Genomic DNA, 27,087 nt, shown 5'->3' on the forward strand with positions numbered 1-27,087 from the left:
GAGGAAAGTCGTATTGCATGCTCATGAATGTGCTGGTTGTACCACTGCTGCCATTTCAACTGTATGATGAAATCCTGGTTGAGACTGAACAAATAAACAACGACAGCACAGCAAGTAAGTGAAATAATCAAAACCTATTTATGTTTTACTGGTAATGGGGACATACGTAATGCCAACAAAATAACTTTTTGGTCAATGTGTGTGTGTTTCAACTATTTAAATTGTACTAGAATGCTTAAAAAGGCCGCAAAACTTTTAAATATTGTTCATCGGTATCGTTTTTTTGGGCAAGGAAAATATCAGATATCGGTATCGGCCAAAAATGTCATATCGGTGTCATATCAGAAGTTTTCATAGGGCATACTTCTGTACCTAAAATAAAAAGAGCTGCACCCGAATTCTGATCTCCAGTACCAGTCAAAAGTTTGGACACGTACTTATTCAAGGGTTTTTATATATTTTTACTATTTTCTACATTGCAGAATAATAGTGGAGACATCAAAACTATGAAATAACACATGGAATCATGTAGTAACCTAAAGTGTTAAACAAATCAAAATAGATTTTATATTTGAGATTCTTCAAAGTAGCCACCCTTTGCCTTGCATTCTCTCAACCATCTTCATGAGGGAATATATTTTGATTAACAGGTGTGCCTTGTTAAAAAGTTAATATGTTGAATATATTTCCTTCTTAATGTGTTTGAGCAAATAAGTTGTGTTGTGACAAGGTAGGGGTGGTTTACAGAAGATGGTCTTTTACCAAATAGGGCTAAGTCCATATTATGGCAAGAACAGCTCAAATAAGCAAAGAGAAATGACAGTCCATCATTACTTTAAGACCTGAAGGTTAGTCAATCCGGAAAAGTTCAAAACCAGTCGCAAAAACCAAGCTCTGGCTCTCACGAGGGCCGTAGGATAAGTTCATTAGAGTTACCAGCCTCAGAAATTGCAGGCCAAATAAATGCTATAGAGTTCAAGTAACAGACACATCAACTGTTCAGAGGAGACTGCGTGAATCAGGCCTTCATGGACGAATTGCTGCAAAGAAACTACTACTAAAAAGAAAACAATAAGAAGAAGAATTTATTGGTGCAAGAAACACGAGCAATGGACATTAGACTGGTTTAAATATGTATTTTGGTCTGATGAGTCCAAATTTGAGATTTTTGTCTATCATCAATTTTTTTTCTCCAACCGCCATGTCTTTGTTAGATGCCGAGTAGATAAACGGATGACCTCCGCATGTGTGGTTCCCATCATGAAGCATGGAGGAGGTGTGATGGTGTGGGGGTGATTTGCAGATGACACTGTCTGTGATTTATTTAGAATTGAAGGCAAACTTAACCAGCATGGCTACCACAGCATTCTGCATCTGGTTTGCGCTTAGTGGGACTATCATTTGTTTTTCAACAGGACAATGACCCAACACACCTCCAGGCTGTGTAAGGGCTATTTAACCAAGGAGAGTGATGTAGTGCTGTATCAGGTGACCTGGCCTCCACAATCCCCCGACCTCAATCCAATTGAGATGGTTTGGGATGAATTGGACCGCAGAGTGAAGGAAAAGCAGCCAACAAGTGCTCAGCATATGTGGGAACTCCTTCAAGACTGTTGGAAAAGCATTTCTCTGAAGCTGGAGACTCACATCTCCCTCACTAGCTTTAAGCACCAGCTGTCAGAGCAGTTTACAGGCCACTGCATCTGTACTTAGCCTATCTGTAAACAGCCCATCTACCTACCTCATCCCCATACTGGTATTTATTTATTTAGCTCCTTTGCACCCCAGTATCTCTACCTGCACATTCATATTCTGCCGATCTACCATTCCAGTGTTTAATTGCTATATTGTAATTACTTCGCCACCATGGCCTATTTATTTCCTTAACTTACCTCATTTGCACTCACTGTATATAGACTTTTTGTTTTCTTTTGTTCTACTGTATTATTGACTGTATGTTTTGTTTATTCTATGTGTAACTCTGTGTTGTTGTATGTGTCGAATTGCTACGCTTTATCTTGGCCAGGTCGCAGTTGCAAATGAGAACTTGTTCTCAACTAGCCTACCTGGTTAAATAAAGGTGAAATAAAATAAAACAAATATTTACAAAATTAAGGTGAAGCTGGTTGAGAGAATCCCAAGAGTGTGCAAAGCTGTCATCAAGGCAAAGGGTGGCTACTTTGAAGAATCTAAAATATATTTAGATTTGTTTAACACATTTTTGGTTAATACATGATTCCATGTGTTATTTCATAGCTTTGATGTCTTCACCATTATTCTACAATGTAGAAGAAAAAAAACCTTGAAAGAGTCAGTGTTTCCAAACTTTTGACTGGTACTGTATATCAACTAAATATTAATACATTCACATCCAAGCTGAATGTAATCAATGACAGAATTATAGTTTTCTATCGCCATAATATGAGCACATTCATTCATACTTATGACACAATTGAAAAGAGTCTAATAAAGGAAAGCAATTGGTTAGACTAAGCCCCCAAGTCCATAATTTGTGGAGAGAAAATACCATGTTCCACACAGCACAGTCCTACACGGACAGGCTTCTCCTAATACAGCCTCGAGAAAAGCCATTTTAGCCTCAAGCCTATTTATTGCATTCATTTCAGAACCAAGGTCAGATTTGCCCTGTCCCTGTCACACTAGCTGCTCATTAAAATCCCCACCCATGCCAAAGAAATGTCTAAATAAATATTCAACCCTGTCTGCAGAGGGTGGCTGGTCAGAATCTTTTATGCATTTTTCTTCTCTCCCACTGGGCACACCACGTCATTAAAACGCGGAAATGTGGGTAATATCTGGTTGAGACGTTGATCAATGAGATTTCAACCTCTAAAAAGGCCAGACAGAAGTTTGTTGAATTCCCAATGCGTTATCACTATGCTTTCAACCATCTAAAAGCACAACCAAAATCCAACTTAAAAACAATGTCTGATTTTTGGTTTAGTTGTCATCTAAATGTGTTATCACTGCACTTTCAACCACAACAAAGTTCAAATGGGAATAAATTGTCAGATATTTTGTATTTATACAATAACAATGCGTTATCACTATGCTTTATCTAATAGCACTTCTAAATAACCTGGATTGCAGTTGAGATTACATTAAATGTACATAGTGCAGGTGATCAATGCTGTTCGAGATTCTGCATAGATTACTATAGCAATTGTGAAGATTTCCACAGACCTGCGACCAATGCATGCTATGTTGAACATGCACGCATTCTATGATTACATAAGACATTTATAACTACAGTAACCGCAACATGGCCATGGATGTGTTAAATAAATACTCTTACATTAGTTTAAGACTGGCTATTTACTGTATTACAAAAGTAATATAGAATTTGTGTTTGACGAACGCAACCGAATATTAACATTTAAAATAGATCTAATGCTTGGATAGTTTTACTACTTTTATTTTACTACATTCCTTAAGAAAATATTGTACTTTTTGCTCCATACATTTTCCTTGACACCCAAAAGTACTCGTTACATTTTGAATGCTTAGCAGGACAGGAAAATAGTCAAATTCACCCACTTACCAACGCATCATCCCTACTGCCTCTGATCTGGCGGAATCACTAGACACAGGCTTTGTTTGTAAATTAAGTCTGAATGTTGGAGTGTGCCCGTGGCTTTCCGTATATTAAAAAAAACAAGAAAATGGTGCCATCTGGTTTAAGGAATTTGAAATTATTTATACTTTTACTTTTGATAAAGTATATTTTGAACCAAATACTTTTACTCAAGTAGAATTTTACTGGGTGACTTTTACTTGTCATTTTCTATTAATATTAAAAAGGTATCTTTACTTTTACTAAAGTATGATTGTTGGGTACTTTTCCCACCACTGCCTGTCAGGCCTAGAGTCAGTGTCCCTGTCAGGCCCAACGTTATCAGCACGAGGCTGCCAGCCTTCAGCCGTTCTAGTTTTGCTATCTCCAGCCCTAAATCGGCCCTCAGTGCACTACTCCGCCAGACTTTAGTGTCGCTGCCATACTAGGTCCACAGCCTCTGCCCTCATTTAGTCCAAAATCCCCAGCCTTAGTCGGCAAGCAGTCAGCTCCCTCATTGCTACAAGCCCAGCTCTGCTCCTCTAGTTCTGCAGTCTCTGCCCCCTGTCCTAATGCCAGGCACCAAGTTCCCTAGTCAGCTTGTTTCTCAGTCCCCTGCCCTGTCAGACCCTGGGTTTCCTTCCCTGCTAAGCCCTCAACCCCCTGACTTGGGGGACCCACCGTTTCCTGGCCTGGGGGCCCTGCTGTCACCAGATCTGGGGGGGCCACCCACCTTCTGCACTGGACGACCCCGACCCTCACACCTGGGAGACCACCTGACTGACTCTGGGGCCCAGCCTGCTCCTGCCTCCAGATCTCTCATAGGCCTCCCTGCTCCACCATGGGAGCCATTGCCTTCCTCTGCCACATTACGTAAGCCACCTCCTTCAGCTTTGGCCAGCCTCCGGCATCTTAATCAGTGCCCACAGATGTGCCCCAGCAGTCCTGCACCAGCTGAGTTACAGGATCCTCCGCCACCCGTGGCATTCCATGGGGCGGCCCAGGACTAACTCCACATCTCTGTGCACCTCCCTCATGGGGTCAGTCCCTAAGCTCCTAACGTGCGTTGGAGCCGGCACCCTCCTGGCCCCCATGGTTTTCTAGAGCAGTGTTTCCCAACTCGTCCTCGAGCACCCCCAACATCACACATTTTTGTTTTAACTCACCTGATTCAACTCAATGAGTGCATGATGATTAGTTGACAAGTTGATTCAGGTGTGCTTGTCCGGGGCTACAACAAAAATGTGTACTGTTGGGAATATTCAAGCAGTTGGGAAACCCTGCTCTAGAGTGACACTGGCTAACAGCTGCACCTCTAGTTCAGCCAAACATAAACAAGAACGAGAAAAGCAAACATTTAAAATTATGTGATCTTTCCGAGGCCATAGTGTCATTAGTGGGACTTAGCACTTAAGCCAGAGCTTGACTACGTTCATCTTCCATTAGGATGGTTAGGTTAATGTGCACAGATGCATGCTTCCGTTGCTCCAAAACCACTACATAACAATAACCTTCAGTTTGATAAAAGATGGCATTCAGTTTTCCATGACCATAAATGACAATTAAAAACGAAGATTGTTTAACACATTTATAGCATGTTAATCCTATATAATTATATTACTTTCACTTTAAGCACTGCCCAGAATACAAGCAACCTTATATACACTGCTCAAAAAAATAAAGGGAACACTAAAATAACACATCCCAGATTTGAATGAAAAAAATATTCTTATTAAATACTTTTTTCTTTACATAGTTGAATGTGCTGACAACAAAATCACACAAATTATCAATGGAAATCAAATTTATCAACCCATGGAGGTCTGGATTTGGAGTCACACTCAAAATTAAAGTGGAAAACCACACTACAGGCTGATCCAACTTTGATGTAATGTCCTTAATTAAAAGTCAAAATGGGGCTCAGTAGTGTGTGTGGCCTCCACGTGCCTGTATGACCTCCCTACAACGCCTGGGCATGCTCCTGATGAGGTGGCAGATGGTCTCCTGAGGGATCTTCTCCCAGACCTGGACTAAAGCATCCGCCAACTCCTGGACAGTCTGTGGTGCAACGTGGCATTGGTGGATGGAGCGAGACATGATGTCCCAGATGTGCTCAATTGGATTCAGGTCTGGGGAACGGGCGGGCCAGTCCATAGCAAGAGGAAGGCATTGATGCAGGAACTGCTGACACACTCCAGCCACATGAGGTCTAGCATTGTCTTGCATTAGGAGGAACCCAGGGCCAACCGCACCAGCATATGGTCTCACAAGGGGTCTGAGGATCTCATCTCGGTACCTAATGGCAGTCAGGCTACCTCTGGCGAGCACATGGAGGACTGTGCGGCCCGCCACACCATGACTGACCCACCACCAAACCGGTCATGCTGGAGGATGTTGCAGGCAGCAGAACGTTTTCCACGGCGTCTCCAGACTCTGTCACATGTGCTCAGTGTGAACCTGATTTCATCTGTGAAGAGCACAGGGCGCCAGTGGCGAATTTGCCAATCTTGGTGTTCTCTGGCAAATGCCAAACGTCCTGCACGGTGTTGGGCTGTAAACACGGTGTTGGGCTGTAAGCACAACCCCCACCTGTGGACGTCGGGCCCTCATACCACCCTCATGGAGTCTGTTTCTGACCGTTTTAGCAGACACATGCACATTTGTGGCCTGCTGGAGGTCATTTTGCAGGGCTCTGGCAGTGCTCCTCCTGCTCCTCCTTGCACAAAGGCGGAGATAGCGGTCTTGCTGCTGGGTTGTTGCCCTCCTAAGGCCTCCTCCACATCTCCTGATTTACTGGCCTGTCTCCTGGTAGCGCCTCCATGCTCTGGACACAACGCTGACAGACATAGCAAACCTTGCCACAGCTCGCATTGATGTGCCATCCTGGATGAGCTGCACTACCTGAGCCACTTGTGTGGGTTGTAGACTCCGTCTCATGCTACCACTAGAGTGAAAGCACCGCCAGCATTCAAAAGTGACCAAAACATCAGCCAGGAAGCATAGGAACTGAGAAGTGGTCTGTGGTCACCACCTGCAGAAGCACTCCTTTATTGGGGGTGTCTTGCTAATTGCCAATCATTTCCACCTGTTGTCTATTCCATTTGCACAACAGCATGTGAAATGTATTGTCAATCAGTGTTGCTTCCTAAGTGGACAGTTTGATTTTACAGAAGTGTGATTGACTTGGAGTTACATTGTGTTATTTAAGTGTTCCCTTTATTTTTTTGAGCAGTGTATTATTGCTCAACAGCTTTGAAAAACAGCCAACCAATAACATCAAACCTCTGAACATTTCCTTTAAGTGTTACGTTTTACTGGTTTAAAATCAGAGATTGGTCAAAGTGATTTTTCCTCAGCGCAGGTGTGAAAAGTGTTAACTTAGCATTGGCTGAACAGTCAAGTGGAACCACATTGTATTGTCACACAGTTTTAAAAGACAGACCAAACAAATTACAGAATCCCAACGCACTTAAGAGCATGTAATTGTGGCTAGAGCATTTTCGCTGTCCATTTTCCTATTTGAGCATTTATAGACAGCAAATCATAGGGTGTTCTGGTCATATAGGTTGTTTTACTTGGAAGCTGTGTTCTACAAAATGGACAGAGACATTTAAAAGGTAGGTTCACTTTTTAAACAGTTAGGATAGAGGCAGTATGGTTTGCATGTCCCAAATTTGTGGCCTAATCAGATTTTAGTAACTTCCAATCACGGCTTGTCTATGCAATTTTAAAATTGCGAACCATGCCCCTATCACTCCTATTGTTGTTTGGTTAGGTGGTGACTAACTTTGTTAGTCAGAAAGAATCTTGTTCAAAGCACTTTTTCCTTTTAAATCAGTGCTGGATTATAGTGATATTGTCTATATGCCTCAGCAAGTACCTTAACTCTGGACACAGTGTATCATGGTGCTTTAAGATGTATTACCAACGCTAGATCACTCACTCATCACTTATCTGTATGCTATGGTGCAATGGCCCTCTCTCTCCACCAGGAGGCTAAAGCACTGGGCCATTCCCGTGTACAAAGCATTGATGGGGCAAGTCCCTTTGTATCTCTGTTCCCTACTGACCAGATCAGTCACTCAATACAGTCTTCGTTCACAGTCGCTGCTGTCCTTGTCTGTTCCTAAGTTTAGAACTGAGATAGGTTTTGTATTTTATGTATTATATTTCCCCGTTTTGCCTTCTTGCCAGGTCACCCTCGCAAAAGAGGTTTTTAACCTCAATGGATCTTACCTTGTTGAATAAAAATGTAAAATAAACATTAGCTATGGTTATTTAAACAAATCTGAATCCAGGACTTAAACACTGTCTGAAAAACCATGAATATGTCTAAAAGGTCAACCTACCCTTTAAAAGCACATGCAAGACCAAGCCAGGAACAAGGACTGGACCTCAGACTCATTGAGTCACCAATTTAGCCGTTTAGCCCAAATTAAACATTTAGCACTTTGTGCCGCCCGCACCTTCTCATTTTCACAATTGTTTTCTCTTCAGAGGCATCACATTGACATGGCCATTAAATTCCTATCAAAGAGCTGGGACAAATCAACCTCGAGCCATAAACCGCAGGAGGGAGGACATTTATGAGTTAAGATGGGTCTCACCATCTTTTCTCCCCCTAAAGCTCATTCTTCAGCCCACAAAACAGCCATCTTCAGCTGCTGTGTCGTGCTCTCCCTTTGCCTCTTCGGCCACCCTCTGTAAAAATGTAAAGTCTCAAAACACCATGATTGTGTAATGAAACCATGAAAAGTAGTGCACCTAAGCTGAGATCTGGTGTTTGGAGGGTGTTTGAATGTAAACCCAATGTAGTGCTTTAATTAATACACAGAATGTGTTTTAAAACAGAAATGAAGTATACTAAAACACGCAAAGTGGTTATTCAACCTGAATATTGGTGTTTTTAAGAGAGCATTGTGAAAACACTTTCAGGGGATTCAATGCATGTAAAACGCAGAATCAAAATACAAAAACAATGTTTCTCATACAATCAATGGTTCAGAAATGCAAATGGTATATAGCCTAAAATTTGACTGATCAGGGCCTATGGAGAATATTTTTTGTGTATTTCCACCTTTATTTTTTTCCCTGCTTTATTTAGACAGATTGGAAACAGGAGGGGTAATAAGATAGTACATTTCTTTGGAATGTTACCCACTCAACCACACTAAGAAATTATTCTGGGGTGAATTGAAATTGACAAAGAAAACAAAATAAACCTATTTAATAAAAATGAACGCACATCGTGGCTTAGACACTTCATCCCTCTCCCTTCTGAAGACCGGGAGTAAATTCCCCGCTCCAACCCTTCAAATCGTTTCCCCTACCAATCTGTACCCCCCTGTCATTTCATAACTGTCTCAAAGTGTAAAAATAACCCCATAAATCTATCTGTTTAAATGTGTGCAAGTTATTTCAATTTGTTCATTTAATTTTACCAAAAATAAATGCATGAAAAAATCCAACTTAATATATTGCTCAAAATGTAAGTATCTTCATGAGAATAACCAAAGAGAGAGAAAACAGTGATTGAACTAATCACCTTGCATGTCCTATCTTGCCAGGAACTGGTAAGTTTTGATTACAATACTGGGTGGGGTATTGTAATCGAATAAAAGTCCCTCTATTTCTATTTGAGGTGAAAATAATGAATCAGACACCTTATCGATAGCAACAGCTCATGGTCATCCTGGAATCAGAAATTATTTGACTCAATGGAGGAACGTAGTCAGAGAAATGCTGATGAATGTCTTGCTTGAGCTGTGCATGCAACTGGTTCACCAACTGGCTCACAGGGAATGTGTATTGGAAGAGATTTCTGAATGTTCTTACCCCTCCAACCAGACATGCTTTATCTATTGATTTGCTGGATGCAGAGTTCAAGTGAAGGTCAAGCAAATCATAGAGAAAGCACAAAAGGACCAACTGACATGTAAGTGATTCTCTCGTTAACACAGGTGTGAGCGTTGACGAAGACAAGGCTAGAGATCACTCTGTCATGCTGATTGAGTTTGAATAACAGACTGGAAGCTTCAAAAGGAGGGTGGTGCTTGGAATCATTGTTCTTCCTCTGTCAACCATGGTTACCTGCAAGGAAACACGTGCCGTCATCATTGCTTTGCACAAAAAGCGCTTCACAGGCAAGGATATTGCTGCCAGTAAGATTGCACCTAAATCAACCATTTATAAGATCATCAAGAACTTCAAGGAGAGCGGTTCAATTGTTGTGAAGAAGGCTTCAGGGCGCCCAAGAAAGTCCTGCAAGCACCAGGACCGACTCCTAAAGTTGATTCAGCTGCAGGATCGGGGCACCACCAGTACAGAGCTTGCTCAGGATGGGCAGCAGGCAGGTGTTAGTGCATCTGCACGCACAGTGAGGCGAATACTTTGAGGATGGCCTGGTGTCAAGAAGGGCAGCAAAGAAGCCACTTCTCTACAGGAAAAACATCAGGGACAGACTGATATTCTTCAAAAGGTACAGGGATGGACTCCTGAGGACTGGGGTAAAGTCATTTTCTCTGATGAATCCCCTTTCCGATTGTTTGGGGCATTCGGAAAAAAGCTTGTCCGGAGAAGACAAGGTGAGCGCTACCATCAGTCCTGTGTCATGCCAACAGCAAAGCATCCGGAGACCATTCATGTGTGGGGTTGCTTCTCAGCCAAGGGGAGTGGGCTCACTCACCATTTTGCCTAAGAACACAGCCATGAATAAAGAATGGTACCAACACATCCTCTGAGAGCAACTTCTCCCAACCATCCAGGAACGGTTTGGTGACAAACAATGCCTTTTCCAGCATGACGGAGCACCTTGCCATAAGGCAAAAGTGATAACTAAGTGGCTCGGGGAACAAAACGTCAATATTTTGGGTTCATGGCCAGGAAACTCCCCAGACCTTAATCCCACTGAGAACTTGTGGTCAACCCTCAAGAGGCAGGTGGACAAACAAAAAAACACAAATTCTGACAAACTCCAAGCATTGATTACGCAAGAAGGGGCTGCCGTCAGTCAGGATGTGGCCCAGAAGTTAATTGACAGCATGCCAGGGCGGATTGCAGAGGTATTGAAAAAGAAGGGTCAACACTGCAAATATTGACTCTTTGCATCAACTTCATGTAATTGTCAATAAAAGCCTTTTGACACTTATGAAATGCTTGTAATTATACTTCAGTATTCCATAGTAACATCAGACAAAAATATCTAAAGACACTGAAGCAGCAAACGTTGTGGAAATTAATATTTGTGTCATTCTCAACTTTTGGCCATGACTGTACAAGAGGGCCAAGCAGCAATCTACCTCACCAAACAAAGTGAGAAGAATCAGTGCACCACATTGAAGCTGCCCAGCAACACCCGTTGGGGTGGTGTTGTCATAATGTTTGATAGTCCTGGAGGGGAAGGTGTCTCTGGCCATATCACAGTCTGCCGATATGAACAGCCCCATCAAGAGGATCTTCCTGGATGACGTATTTTGGGAGAGAGTGGTAAGCAGCCTGAAACCTATAGCAGTAGCCATTGCACAGATTGAGGGAGACAATGCCATCCTGTCTGATGTTCAGACTCTGCTTGCAGATGTAAGAGAAGAAATCCGTACTGCCCTGCCCACTTCACTGTTGCTCCAAGCAGAGGAAACTGCAGTTCTGAAATATAACAAAAAGCATGAAGACTTCTGCCTGAAGCCCATACACACCTCAGCATACATGTTGGATCCCAAGTATGCTGGCAAGGGCATCCTGTCTGGTGCAGAGATCAACAAGGCCTATGGTGTCATCACTACCATGTCTCGCCACCTTGGCCTGGGTGAGGGCAAGGTTCTTGGCAGTCTGGCGAAGTACACTTCCAAGTAAGGGCTTTGAGATGGAGATGCAATATGTCAGTCGTGCCAACATATCTCATCAGCCACCTGGTGGAAGGGACTTTGTGGATCTTAGGCTCTTTCCCCTCTTGCCTTCATCATCCTCCAAATCCCACCAACATCAGCCATCTTAGAGTGCAACTGGTCCTTGTTTGGGAACACACCAGCTGACCAACACAAGGGTTGAAAAATTGGTGTCCCTCTGGGCAAATGTGAGGCTTTTTGAGCCTGGCAACGAACCATCCTCAACAAGGCTGGAAAGTGACAGTGAAGATGAGGCCTCAGAGTCTGATGTTCAAGACGTGGACATTGAGGAGGTCCAGGGAGAAGAAGACATGGAAGCCTGACAGGAAGACAACCAAAGCTTTAGTTTCTAGAGTATAATTTTACAGATGTATGTTGAAAACATTTTTAGGAGATGGAATGGATCATTCAATATTCCCTTTTGTGTTCAGTGAAATCATCCCATGATATGGTAAATATATCCAGTGCAAAAAACATGGTATTAATATTAATATGTTTCTGTTAATTCCCACAGACAATTTCCACCTCTGAATATTCCCCAAAATGTGCAACCTTACATGTGAGGTAAAGGAATAGATCAATCTAGGGGGACTGAACAGGGAATCATGCACAGACAGGTTATAGTATAGAGAGGAAACAAATAGCCTACATGCCTGCATGGGTCAAAACACCAATACAAGTGCATGTAAGAAGCGAAAAGGTCTCAATTTTCACCATGATCAGAAATTAAATACTTGTGAGGATCAGTAATAAGGACCAGTAATATAGATTCTCATTGTTCCAACTTTGTTCTAACTTTCCATTACTATGTACAGAATAGCTCTAGTAGCACTTGTGAAAGTTGTGTTGTGCAGATAATGCACCACCAATATTTAGGGCAGGGTTACTCAAAGCCGAGCTTTGAGGTCCAGAATACTCCAGAGTACTTATTTTCCTGGTAGTTAAAAGGGGCAGTGCAGTCAATGTGATTATCCTGTTTTTTTAAATGACATTTCCACACTACGTTGTCTAAATAACACTCTGAAATAATGAAAATGGTGGTAATGCCCTTTTCGTGTAAGAGCTGTTTGAGAAAAAATGCCTGGAATTCCAGACGGTTCAGGTGAGAGGAGTTTTTGGCCCAGATCATGACTAGTGATAAACCGGTGACATTTTTGGCTGATACAGATAGCCGAAATTTTCCTTGCTAAAAAAAACCTGATGTGTAATTATATATATATATATATATATATATATATATATATATATATATATATTATACATACACACACACACACACACACACACACAGTGGGGAGAACAAGTATTTGATGACCTGCAAAATCGGCAGTGTTTCCTACTTACAAAGCATGTAGAGGTCTGTAATTTTTTGTCATAGGTACACTTCAACTGTGAGAGACGGAATAAAAAAAACGAATTTCTAGAAAATCAGATTGTATGATTTTTAAGTAATTAATTTGCATTTTATTGCATGACATAAGTATTTGATACATCAGAAAACCAGAACTTAATATTTGGTACAGAAACCTTTGTTTGTAACTACAGTAGTTCTTGACCAGGCTTGCACACACTGCAGCAGGGATTTTGGCCCACTCCCCCATACAGACCTTCTCCAGCTCCTTCAAGTTTCGGGGCTGTCGCTGGGCAATATGGACTTTCAGCTTCCTCCAAAGATGTTCTATTGGGTTCAGGTCTGGAGACTGGCTAGGCCACTCCAGGACCTTGAGATGCTTCTTACGGAGCCACTACTTAGTTGCCCTGGCTGTGTGTTTCGGGCCGTTGTCATGCTGGAAGACCCAGCCACGACCCATCTTCAATGCTCTTACTGAGGGAGGGTTGTTGGCCAAGATCTCGCGATACATGGCCCCATCCATCCTCCCCTCAATACGGTGCAGTCGTCATGTTCCCTTTGCAGAAAAACATCCCCAAAGAATGATGTTTCCACCTCCATGCTTCACGGTTGGGATGGTGTTCTTGGGGTTGTACTCATCCTTCTTCTTCCTCCAAACACGGCAGGTGGAGTTTTGACCAAAAAGCTCTATTTTTGTCTCATCAGACCACATGACCTTCTCCCATTCCTCCTCTGGATCATCCAGATGGTCATTGGCAAACTTCAGACGGGCCTGGACATGCGCTGGCTTGAGCAGGGGGACCTTGCGTGCGCTGCAGGATTTTAATCCATGACGGCGTAGTGTGTTGCTAATAGTTTTCTTTGAGACTGTGGTCCCAGCTCTCTTCAGGTCATTGACCAGGTCCTGCCGTGTCGTTCTAAGCTGATCCCACACCTTCCTCATGATCATTGATGCCCCACGAGGTGAGATCTTGCATGGAGCCCCAGACCGAGGGTGATTGACCGTCATCTTGAACTTCTTCCATTTTCTAATAATTGCGCCAACAGTTGTTGCCTTCTCACAAAGCTGCTTGCCTATTGTCCTGTAGCCCATCCCAGCCTTGTGCATGGCCAACAATTTTATCCCTGATGTCCTTACACGGCTCTCTGGTCTTCGCCATTGTGGAGAGGTTGGAGTCTGTTTGATTGAGTGTGTGGACAGGTGTCTTTTTTACAGTAACGAGTTCAAACAGGTGCAGTTAATACAGCTATTGAGTGGAGAACAGGAGGGGTTCTTTAAAAAAAACGAACAGGTCTGTGAGAGCCGGAATTCTTACTGGTTGGTAGGTGATCAAATACTTATGTCATGCAATAAAATGCAAATTAATTACTTATAAATCATACAATGCGATTTTCTGGATTTTTGTCTCTCACAGTTGAAGTGTACCTATGATAGAAATTACAGACCTCTACATGCTTTGCAATTAGGAAAACCTGCAAAATCGGCAGTGTATCAAATACTTGTTTTCCCCATACATTTTTGTAATAATGACAATTGCAACAATACTGAATGAGCAATGAACACTTTTAACTTAATATAATACATATTATGGGCTTTTGGATGGGTGTTCTTAAGGTGATTCCACAGGTTGGTGGTATTTTTTGATTTAGCCGTTGCTGACCCCATGCTTACATCTTTATCACAAATAAGACACCTTGCTTTCCCTGGTGCCAATTCCATGTAATAGTCCCACACTGGTGCTCTGCTTTTCTCTGCCATCTGTAAAACACACACACAGCTCTGAAGTGACAATGATACTGAAGAGTCTGCTTAGGTGACAAATACTCTCAACTGTTTGAATAAAAACAGAGCTTAAATTACCTGTGATGAATGTTGAAAACAAAAACTGTAATTTCTATATGCAGGAAATCCTATTTTAATAATGGACTACCAAAGTGCTAGTCATAATTCCCATGACACCTTCTAGCAAAATCTGAAAAGCGGTTCCTTCATTAATTTATTCCATAGGATATTTTTAGATTCACTTAAAATAAGGTCTGTGTTTCGTGTAGGATTACACCACCTTGCCAATTTTATAACTGTGTAGATATCCATAGGACAAGGTAACTCTGATCAATATTGGCTAAATATAAGCGAAGATTTTAAAAAATTGTAGTGGAAATCCATTATCTTGGCGTTGTCTCGCTGAAATTTTCTTAATCTTTCAAATGACTCCTCGAGCCACACAGCAGACGTTGTGGGCTAGGTTAAGAATGCTGTGTTGCATGTGTAGCGCTACATTTTACGTGGCGTCATTGTCATGTGCCTACATTATATAGGTATGCACGTCAGCTTTGACATCGGTTTTGCACATCGGCGTTAAACTAGACATACATCGGCCGATTTCCGATAAGTTCACCAATATATCGTGCATCCCTAATCATGACATCACAATCTGATTATTTATTACCAATGATCAGAAAGCTTCTATTTGCATATGGATCCTCCTACTTTGAAGGGGTAAAGTCTACACCCCTCAAACTCAACTCTGGACCTCGAAGATAGTTCCACTGCATTTTTCCATTGTTCCGCTCTAATCAGGAACTGGTTTAAACCAGGGACGCCAGCTGTGTGCAATTAATTATCAGGTAGAATAGAAAACCAGCAAGCTCAGGACCTCGTATGGTAAGATTTGAGTACTCCTGGTCTAGACGATCCTATCCACCAATCAGGGCTGTGTATGTAAATATTTACAGTTGCATCAATACGCCCACACGATCAGACTGGGCATTTTAAATGGCAAAAGGACGCTCAGGGATATAAATAATAAAATATATATTTGGAGTTATTTTCATGAACAGTGACGATTTTAAAAAATGTATGTAAAAATAAAGACTGCATGGGGGGGGGGGGGGCTTTAAGTATTGTACAGATTGTCCACTTATCTGACTTCAAGGTTCTCACTTAGTGTCTCTTCTCAGTATTCAGGTGTATTTGCCCCTCCACCCTGACATCAGTATACTGTGCATTGAGTACTCATGTTCGTGAGATAAAACTTGATGCCTGCCAAATAGTGTCCCGTCATCATTTTTGCATGAGCATGGTTTGAGGAGCATTGCAATATAGGAGGCTAGCATATGATGTATAGTGACAAAAAATGCACTTCCTTGGAATCTTCCAACAGACATGAATCAAATGCTGCAAACCTATCATGTTTGCCAACTTTTTCATCATATTCAGTCAGGGATCGTTACTCAAGATAATTCTTATCTAGTTTAAGTCTTTGCCTTGGCAAAATGCTTTTAAAAGATTAGAGCGCATTGTGCACAAAAAGGGATCTAAAAAGGCTTAAAGTGAAGTATCTGTAGCGCTAAATGTAGCGCTACCCTTGCAACACAGCATTCTTAACCTAGCCCACAACGTCTGCTGTGTGGATCGAGCAGTCATTTGAAAGAATAATAACTAGTTTCCATTGGCCATCCTTGAGATGTTTCTACAACTTCAATGGAGTCCATCTGTGATAAATTCAATTGATTGGACATGATTTGGAAAGACACACACCTCTCTATAAAAAAGTCCCACAGTTGACAGTGCATGTCAGAGCAAAAACTAAGCCATGAGGTGGAAGGAATTGTCCGTAGAGCTCCTAGACAAGATTGTGTCCAGGCACAGCAGCATTGAAGGTCCCCAAGAACACAGTGGCCTCCGTTCTTCAATGGAAGAAAACTGGAACCACCAAGACTTCCTAGAGCTGGCCAAACTGAGCAATCAGGGGAGAAGGGAGGTGACCAAGAACACGATGGTCACTGGCAACGCTTCAAAGTTCCTCTGTGGAGAGGGGAGAACCTTCCAGAAGGACAACCATCTCTGCAGCACACCACCAATCAGGTATTTATGGTAGAGTGGCCAGATGGAAGCCACCCCTCAGTAAAAGGCACGACAGCCCACTTGGAGTGTGCCAACAGGCACCTAAAGACATGAGGAAAAATTATCTTTGGTCTGATGAAACCAAGATTGAACTCTTTGGCCTGAATGCAAAGTGACACGTCTGGAGGAAGCATGGTGGTGGCTGCACCATGCTGTGGAGATGTTTTTCAGAGGGAGAGACTGGGAGACTAGTCAGGCTCGAGGGAAAGATGAACGGAGAGATCCTTGATGAAAACCTGCTCCAGAGGAGCTCAAGACCTCAGACTAGGGTGAAGGTTCAAGTTCCAACAGGACAACGAACCTCAGCACACAGCCACGACAATGCAGGAGTATTTGTACTTATTATTTATCCCCATTAGCTGCTGCTTTAGGAAGAGCAGCTCTTCCTGGGGTCCAGCAAAATTAAGGCAGTTTATACATTTTAAAACATTACAATACATTCACAGAATTCAGAACACACTGTGTGCCCTCAAGCCCCTACCACATATCTACAGTACTAAATTCATGTCTATGTACAGTGTGTATGTTATCATTTGTCTGTGCCAATGTTTGTGTTGCTTCACAGTCCCCGCTGTTCCATAAGGTGTTTTTTAAATCTAATTTTACTGCTTGCATCAGTTACTTGAAGTGGAATAGAGTTCCATGTAGTCATGGCTCTATGTAGTACTGCACGCCTCGGCCTATTCTAGAGGTTGACCGATTAATCGGAAAGTCCGACAAATTAGAGCCGATTTTCATAATCTGCATTTTTGGACACCGATTGTGGACGATATATTTTTTACCTTTATTTAACTAGGCAAGTCAGTTAAGAACACATTCTTATTTTCAATGACAGCCTACGAATGGTGGGTTAACTGCCTTGTTCAGGGGCAGAACGACAGATTTTTACCTTGTCAGCTCGGGGATTCGATCTTGCAACCTTCTGGTTACTAGTCCAACGCTCTAACCGCTAGGCTACCTGCCGCTTCTCTGGAGTGATGAATCACGCTTTACTAGTCTAACACTCTAACCACCTGCCTTACGAGGAGCCTGTGTGGCAGGATGACTACCTGTTACGCGAGTGCAGCAAGAAGCCAAGGTAAGTTGCTAGCTAGCATTAACCTCTTTATCCTACCCCCTCCTTTTTCGAACATTCTGTTAAAAATCGCACAACTTTTCAGCGTCCTGCTACTCATGCCAGGAATATAGTATATGCATATGATTAGTATGTGTGGATAGAAAACACTCTGAAGTTTCTAAAAATGGTTAAATCACGGCTGTGACTATAACAGAGCGTGTGTTTCATCGAAAAGCGCAAGAAAAACTGGTCACTGAAATCTGAAAAAAGTATCCATGCGCCCCTTATTTAAAGGAAACCGAATTTAATATGGAGACGGATGCAATTCCTACAGCTTCCACACGATGTCGCCAAAAACGTCATTTTCATTGACAAAAATCCTTTGAGACATTACCAATAGATCCGTGATTCCATCCAGCCTACCTCAATCGATTTTGGAAGATTGAAAAATGGACACTGTTTTCTTTTGTAGCTGCTATTGAATACAGATCGCCCAGTGATCAATTTGATCGCTTATTAACGTTTACAAATACCTAAAGTTGGGTTATAAAAGTAGGTTGAAGTGTTTTGTCAAAGAATATAGGCAACTTATATAATTTTTAAACATGACGTTGCGTGTTGGAAGAGAGCTTTTTTCGTGATGCAGACAGGCTATACAAATGGATATTTTGGGCATTCATGGACGGATTTAATCGGGAAAAAGACCAATTTGTGATGTTTATGGGACATATAGGAGTGCCAACAAAGAATATCATCAAATGTAATGAATGTTTTATATTTTATTTCTGCGTTTTTGTGTAGCGCCGGCTACGCTAATTATTTTGTTTACGTCGCCTTCAGGCATTTTGGGGTGTTGCATGCTATCAGATAATATCTTCTCATGCTTTCGCCGAAAAGCATTTTAAAAATCTGACTTGTTGGCTAGATTCACAACGAGTGTAGCTTTAATTCAATACCCTGCATGTATATTTTAATGAACGTTTGAGTTTTAACGAGTACATTTAGCATTTAGCGTAGCGCATTTGCATTTCCAGGTGCCTACTTGAGACGTCTGCGTCTCAAGTAGGAGCAAGAAGTTAAACTTATCTTATAAAAAACAATCAACCTTAACATAATCACTAGTTAAACTAGTAAATATCATCATCAGTAAATATGAGTTGCATATAATACTTCGCCAAACGGGTGATGATTTAACAAGCGCATTCGCAAAAAAAAGCACTGTCGTTGCACCAATGTGTACCTAACCATAAACATCAATGCCTTTCTTTAAAATCAATACACAAGTATATATTTTTAAACCTGCATATTTAGTTAATATTGCCTGCTAACATGACTTTTAACTAGAGAAATTGTGTCACCTCTCTTGCGTTCCGTGCAAGCAGCGTCAGGGTATATGCAGCAGTTTGGGCCGCCTGGCTCGTTGCGAACTGTGTGAAGGCCATTTATTCCTAACAAAGACCGTAATTAATTTGCCTGAATTGTACATAATTATAACATAACACTGAAAGGTTGTACAATGTAACAGCAATATTATGCCACCCGTTAGATAAAATACGGAACGATTCCGTATTTAACTGAAAGAATAAAACATTTGTTTTCTAAATGATCGTTTCCGGATCCGACCACATTAATGACCTAAGGCTCGCATTTCTGTGTGTTATTATGTTAAAATTAAATCTATGATTTGATAGAGCAGTCTGACTGAGCGGTGGTAGGCAGCAGCAGGCTTCATTCAGTAAGCATTCATTCAAACAGCACTTTTGTGCGTTTGCCTGCAGCTCTTCGTTGTGCTTCAAGCATTGAAGTGTTTATGACTTCAAGCCTATCAACTCCCGAGATTAGGCTGGTGTAACTGATGTGAAATGGCTAGCTAGCCAGCGGGGTGCGCACTAATAGCATTTCAATCAGTGACGGCACTCGCTCTGAGACCTTGAATTAGTTGTTCCCCTTGCTCTGCAAGGGCCGCGGCATTTGTGGAGCAAAGGATAACGATGCTTCGAGGCTGGCTGTTTTCGATGTGTTCCTGGTTCGAGCCCAGGTAGGGGCGAGGAGAGGGACAGAAGCTATACGGTTACACTGGCAATACTAAAGTGCCTATAAAAACATCCAATAGTCAAAGGTATATGAAATACAAATGGTATAGAGAGAAATAGTCCTATAATAACTACAGCCTAAAACTTCTTACCTGGGAATATTGAAGACTGATGTTAAACGGAACCACCAGCTTTCATATGTTCTCATGTTCTGAGCAAGGAACTTAAACGTTAGCTTTCTAACATGGCACATATTGCACTTTTACTTTCTTCTCCAACACTTGTTTTTGCATTATTTAAACCAAATTGACCATGTTTCATTATTTATTTGAGGCTAAATGTATTTTATCAAATCAAAGACAATTATAATAACAGACAGAAATACGAACCTTAGGTTATTAATATGGTAAAATCCGGAAACGATAATTTCGAAAACAAAACGTTTATTCTTTCAGTGAAATCCAGAACCGTTCCCTATTTTATCTAACAGGTGGCATCCATAAGTCTAAATAGTGCTGTTGCATTGCACAACATTCAATGTCATGTCATAATTGCGTAGAATTCTGGCAAATTATTTCGCAACGAGCCAGGCGACCCAAACTGCTGCATATACCCTGACTCTGCGTGCAATGAGAGCAAGAGAAGTGACACAATTTTCCTAGTTTAATATTGCCTGCTAACCTGAATTTCTTTTAACTAAATATGCAGGTTTAAAAATATACACTTGGGTATTGATTTTAATTAAGGCGTTGATGTTCATGGTTAAGTACACTTTGGTGCAACGACAGTGCTTTTTTCGCGAATGTGCTTGTTAAATCACCCATTTGGCGAAGTAGGCTATGATTCAACGATAAATTAACAGGCACCGCATTGATTAAATGCAACGCAGGACAAGCTAGATAAACTAGTAATATCAACCATGTGTAGTTAACTGGTGATTATGTTAAGATTGTTTTTTTATAAGATACGTTTAATGCTAGCTAGCAACTTACCTTGGCTCTTTGCTGCACTCGCATAACAGGTAGTCAGCCTGCCACGCAGTCTCCTTGTGGAGTGCAATGTAATCGGCCATGATCGGTGTCCAAAAATGCTGATTACCGATTGTTATGAAAACTTGAAAATTGACCCTAATTAATTGGCCATTTCGATTAATCAGTCGACCTCTACTCCCCATCCAACCTGACAGCGCTTGAGAGGATCTGCAGAAAAGAATGGTGGAAACTCCCCAAATACAGGTGTACCAAGCTTGTAGCATCATAACCAAGAAAACTCAAGGCTGTAATCACTACCAAAGGTGCTTCAACAAAGTACTGAGTAAAGGGTCTGAATACTTATGTAAATGTGATATTTCCGTTTTGTATTTTTATAAATTAGTAAACATTTCTAAAAACCAGTTTTTGCTTTGCTTTGCTTTGTAGTTATGGGGTAGTGTGTAGATTGAGGGGGGATTTTAAAAAAATCCATTTTAGAATAAGGCTGTAACATAACAAAATGTGGAAAAAGTCAAGGGGTCTGAATACTTCCCAAATGCACTGTAAGAGGGAGTGCTAAAATGTGCTTTCAGCAGGCACAGTCATGATACCTTAGATGTTGATAAGTGGTCCACTAATAGAAACCAAATAACGACTCACTATCAATAAAGAAAACAGCAAGATAAACTGAAGTTTAAATCATTAAAAGATAAATTGGTCTCACTCATTGAAGTAAAGGTTGTGGGCATTCCCTGGCTGGTTCGTATAGATGGTGTACAAAACATTAACACCTTCCTAATAATTGAGTTTGCAGCCCCCTTTGCCCTCAGAACAGCCTAAATTGGTCAGGCATGGACTCTACAAAGTGTCAAGACTTCCACAGGGATGCTGGCCCATGTTAACTCCAAAGCTTCCCATAGTTGTGTCAAATTGTATGAATGTCCTTTGGGTGGTGGACTATTCTTGATACACAAGAGAAACGGTTGAGCATGAAAAATCCAGCAGCGTTGCAGTTCTTGACTCACTTAAACCAATGCGCCTGGCACCTACTGCCATACCCAGTTCAAAGACAAATCTTGTCTTGCCCATTCAACCTCTGAATGGCACACATACACAATCCATTTCTCAATTGTCTCAAGGGTTAAACCCCCTTTATCAGGTCTCCTCCCCTTCATCTACACTGATCGAAATAGATTTAACAAGTGACATCAATAAGGGATCATAGCTTTCACCTGGTCAGTCTCATGGAAAGAGCAGATGTTCCTGATGTTTAGTACACTCAGTGTGTTACATGTTATTACTCTTGCAAAAACTACTTAATTTCTATCGTCATTCATCTTTTGTCCGCACAATTTTTTTTATAGTAATTCATTTTACTTCCATAAAATGTCCTCAAGCAGTCTGTGGGCTATAGAATCAGTTTTTTACTAGGTTATGTAGCCTACACGTGCCATTATGGCGTGAAAAACTGGCTTTTGGAGGACTGCTTTTCAAATCGTAAGCTTACCTGCACCTGGTACATAATTCAGTCAAAGAGGAGGATTGTTGAAGTCGAATAGGCTAGTTCAGCACTTGGTTGCTGAACCTTTTCACCACAGAAGGCTTGGACAGGCTGTCCCTTGCTCATGGAGTTGACTGAACACGGAGTTGACGCTGTTTTCGTATCCAGCTAGCTGCTACCCCATCGGCGAAGAGAGGTCCCGGACCATTAGTCAACGATCGGCGTTTCTCAAACCAGCCAAATTACTATCACAAACTAACGTATTGATTCGGCAATGAGCCCGGGTCATGTTTCCAATATTTACACAATTGTAAATAGTATTAGTTTCAAAATTGCAGCAGCATTGCGCTCGGGGCTATCTTTTTTAGTAGGATAGAATGAATGGAGCTTCGGTTGTCCCAACCCCTGAAGAGACAGCGCACTCTCGCTCTATGCGACTCGTCCGCTGACGTGCCCTCCGGAAATGAACGAGAATACAGCCCGAGTCAACGTGAGATGTCGTTAACCCGACATGGTCTTTTGAGAAGACGCGGCAACATGAATATTTTATGACATTTCATAACAAGTACTGCACACAGTTGTGTTTTTACCCCCCCAAAATGATATTCTACTATTTTGCACTGCAGGCTGACACGTGTTATGAAGGTTATAAGAGCCTAAAAGCCAGCAAGATTCCCATGTCATCCATTTGTGCTTTTCAAAGAAATGGAGAAACAGAGCAGAATCTATGTAATTTTCCACTAGTCTACCAGAAGTGATAAAGAGTTAGGTTTGAGTGAAATCACTTTCTAAGAATCATAAGTCAACCTCTCAACTGAGGCAGCCTAATCAATGTAGTCCTTGTCGGCAGTAGCTGAGATGTAATTTAGCCAAAACATGCAACCGTGGAGTGCAGGCAAGCTAGTGATGGGCGTTTCGGCTCTTTTCAGTGAGCCGGCTCGTTCGGCTCAGCTCACCAAAAAGAGCCGGCTCTTTTGGTTCCCAAACGGCTCTTTAAAAATATATGTTTTGTATTTTTTCAAGTCAAACAGTTTGCGATAGTTTGACTATTTCATAATAAACCAATTCATTTTTAAATACATTGTGCTTAAGGTAGAGTATGATTTCATTTAATAATTTCATTAGAATTGTTTTAACACCAATCATAGTCAAACTATCGCAAACTGTTTGACTTGAAAAAATACAAAACATATTTTTTTAAAGAGACGTTTGGGAACCAAAAGAGCCGGCTCTTTTTGGTGAGCTAAGCCGAACGAGCCGGCTCACTGAAAATAGCCGGAATGCCCATCACTACAGGCAACCATGTACCAATTTGCTCAGACAAGAATAGGAAACAGTCTGATTAAGTCCATTGAACTGAGAAATTGACTTTCCCTATCCCATAATTATTTACTGTATAAGATCTACTTGTGCAGTGGCAAGAGAATATCAGGCATCCCAATGAAGACCGATGTGGAATGAATGAAATGTGCTCTCTGTATTTTGCATAATATGTTTGTTTTTATTGGTTTATTTGGATCCCCATTAGCTTTTGCCGAAGCAGCAGCTATTCTTCCTGTTGTTGAGTGTTCATGTTATGCCTCTCTAGACGCTACTTTTTTTTAATACTTAGTCTGCGTAGAAAATACATGTTTACACTTCCTGTATCAATGATTTAAGACCCTATTGACCCATATTTGCCCACATCATTATACTTAGGAAGGAAGATGGTTTTGTGTTGTGGATTTATAGGCTCAAAAAGACAACTGTTGACAAAAATCTATTTTGATAGAGATTCTCCATTGACAGTCCTTTATAGTCCAGGACTAGGCTCAATCTGTTTCCCGGAAACCAGACAATATAACCTCTTCATTAAGCTTTTACTGACCTAAAACACTCCCACATCTACATCACAAAATACAACACAACATCATCACATTTTCCATGCATGACAATAATAGACCTTTGTTGACCTATCTATTTTCATCAAAGACTACCAAAGCAGCAGACTGGATTGGAGCCAGTCTCTTCATTTGGAACAGAGACCTCTGGATTACAGACAAATTTCCGTTTGGGATTAGGATTATCATTCAATTACATTTGATATTTTGTTCCCCCCATAAACAGCGAGACAATCTCATCCACAAATGGTGTGACCAAAAACTGGGCACCAGTCACCAATGTCAGAATCCCATTTTGGTGTGTTTACAGAGAAAGGGGCTTTCCCACTGGGCACCCACCACATGATTTCATTGGGATAATATTTGGCTGAGACATTGATCATTAAGATTTCAATCTTTAGTCACCAATTTAAAAAGAAAGTTTGTTGAATTCCCAATGTGTTATTACTATGATTTCAACTATCTAAAAGCACAACCAAATTCTCATGGAAAAACAATGTCTGATTTTTGGTTTATTTGTCATCTAAATGTGTTATCACTGCACGTTCAACCATTTAAAAGCACAACAAAGTTCAAATATACAATGTCAGATATTTTGTATTTATACAACTTAATGTGTTATCACTATGCTTCATCTAATATCACAACCAAATAACCTGGATTGCAGTTGAGATTACATCAAATGTACATAGTGCAGGTGGTCAATGCTGTTCGAGATTCTGCATAGATTACTATAGCAATTGTGAAGATTTCCACAAACCTGTGATCTTTGCATGCTATGTTGAACATGCACGCTTTCTATGATTACATAAGAAGACATTTATAGCTACAGTAACCTCAACATGGCCATGGATGTGTTGAATAAATACTGTTACATTAGTTTAAGACAGCCTTCAATTTTCTCTCTTAACTGTATTACAAAAGTAATATTGAATTGTGTTTGGTTGACAACACAGCCAAATTTCAACATTTAAAATAGACATATCTAATGTTTCAAATCAAATCAAATTGTATTGGTCACATACACAGGCTTAGCAGATGTTAATGCGAGTGTAGCGAAACGCTTGTGCTTCTAGTTCTGACAGTACAGTAATATCTAACAAGTAATCTAACAATTCCACGACAACTACCTACTACACACAAATCTAAAGGGATGGAATAAGAATATGTACATATAAATATATGGATGAGCGATGACCGAGCGGTATAGGCAAGATGCAATAGATGGTATAATATTCAGTATATACATATGAGATCAGTAATGCAAGATATGTAAACATTATTGAAGTGGCATTATTAAAGTGACTAGTGATCCATTTATTAAAGTGGCCAATGATTTTAGTCTGTATGTAGGCAGCAGCCTCTCTGTGTCAATGATGGCTGTTTAAAGGTCTGATGGCCTTGAGATAGAAGCTGTTTTTCAGTCTCTCGGTCCCAGCTTTGATGCACCTGTATTGACCTCGCCTTCTGGATGGTAGCGGGGTGAACAGGCAGTGCCTCGGGTGGTTGTTGTCCTTGATTATCTTTTTGGCCTTCCTGTGACATCGGGTGCTGTAGGTGTTCTGAGGAAAGGTAGTTTGCCCCCGGTGATGTGTTGTGCAGACCGCACCACCCTCTGGAGAGCCTTGTGGTTGAGGGCGGTGCAGTTGCTGTACCAGAATACAGCCCAACAGGAAGCTCTCAAATGTGCATCTGTAAAAGTTTGTCAGGGTTTTAGGTGACAAGCCACATTTTTTGTCTGTGATGTGTACGCCGAGGAATTTAAAACGTTCCACCTTCTCCATTACATAGCTTCATCTGAGCCATTGGCTTAATCCAATTCTTTAACTTTTATTTTTGGTTTAGATGGAGATGTGAGTCCAACATACAGTGCCTTGCGAAAGTATTCGGCCCCCTAGAACTTTGCAACCTTTTGCCACATTTCAGGCTTCAAACATAAAGATATAAAACTGTATTTTTTTGTGAAGAATCAACAACAAGTGGGACACAATCATGAAGTGGAACGACATTTATTGGATATTTCAAACTTTTTTAACAAATCAAAAACTGAAACATTGGGCGTGCAAAATTATTCAGCCCCCTTAAGTTAATACTTTGTAGTGCCACCTTTTGCTGCGATTACAGCTGTAAGTCGCTTGGGGTATGTCTCTATCAGTTTTGCACATCAAAAGACTGAACATTTTTCCCATTCCTCCTTGCAAAACAGCTCGAGCTCAGTGAGGTTGGAGGGAGAGCATTTGTGAACAGCAGTTTTCAGTTCTTTCCACAGATTCTCGATTGGATTCAGGTCTGGACTTTGACTTGGCCATTCTAACACCTGGATGTTTATTTTTGAACCATTCCATTGTAGATTTTGCTTTATGTTTTGGATCATTGTCTTGTTGGAAGACAAATCTCCGTCCCAGTCTCAGTTCTTTTGCAGACTCCATCAGGTTTTCTTCCAGAATGGTCCTGTAATTGGCTCCATCCATCTTCCCATCAATTTTAACCATCTTCCCTGTCCCTGCTGAAGAAAAGCAGGCCCAAACCATGATGCTGCCACCACCATGTTTGACAGTGTGGGTGGTGTGTTCAGGGTGATGAGCTGTGTTGCTTTTACGCCAAACATAACGTTTTGCATTGTTGCCAAAAAGTTCAATTTTGGTTTCATCTGACCAGAGCACCTTCTTCCACATGTTTGGTGTGTCTCCCAGGTGGCTTGTAGCAAACTTTAAACAACACTTTTTATGGATATCTTTAAGAAATGGCTTTCTTCTTGCCACTCTTCCATAAAGGCCAGATTTGTGCAATATACGACTGATTGTTGTCCTATGGACACAGTCTCCCACCTCAGCTGTAGATCTCTGCAGTTCATCCAGAGTGATCATGGGCCTCTTGGCTGCATCTCTGATCAGTCTTCTCCTTGTATGAGCTGAAAGTTTAGAGGGACGGCC

At 41.3% G+C, this 27,087-nt stretch overlaps 1 protein-coding gene across 2 annotated transcripts in view; it reads right to left on the reverse strand.

Moving 5' to 3' along the window:
- Window positions 1-22,688, reverse strand: part of LOC139387311 (peroxisomal biogenesis factor 5-like b) — a 154,683-nt gene extending 131,995 nt beyond the window's left edge. For both annotated transcript variants that reach the window (XM_071133435.1, XM_071133436.1), the window contains exon 1: window positions 22,281-22,688. In XM_071133435.1, the coding sequence (XP_070989536.1) occupies window positions 22,281-22,295 (15 nt within the window). In that variant the 5' untranslated portion in view covers window positions 22,296-22,688. The remainder of the gene's footprint in view (window positions 1-22,280) is intronic.
- Window positions 22,689-27,087: the final 4,399 nt, after the last annotated feature.

This window comes from Oncorhynchus clarkii, chromosome 28 (genome assembly GCF_045791955.1).
Source record: "Oncorhynchus clarkii lewisi isolate Uvic-CL-2024 chromosome 28, UVic_Ocla_1.0, whole genome shotgun sequence".
Lineage (NCBI taxonomy): Eukaryota > Metazoa > Chordata > Actinopteri > Salmoniformes > Salmonidae > Oncorhynchus > Oncorhynchus clarkii.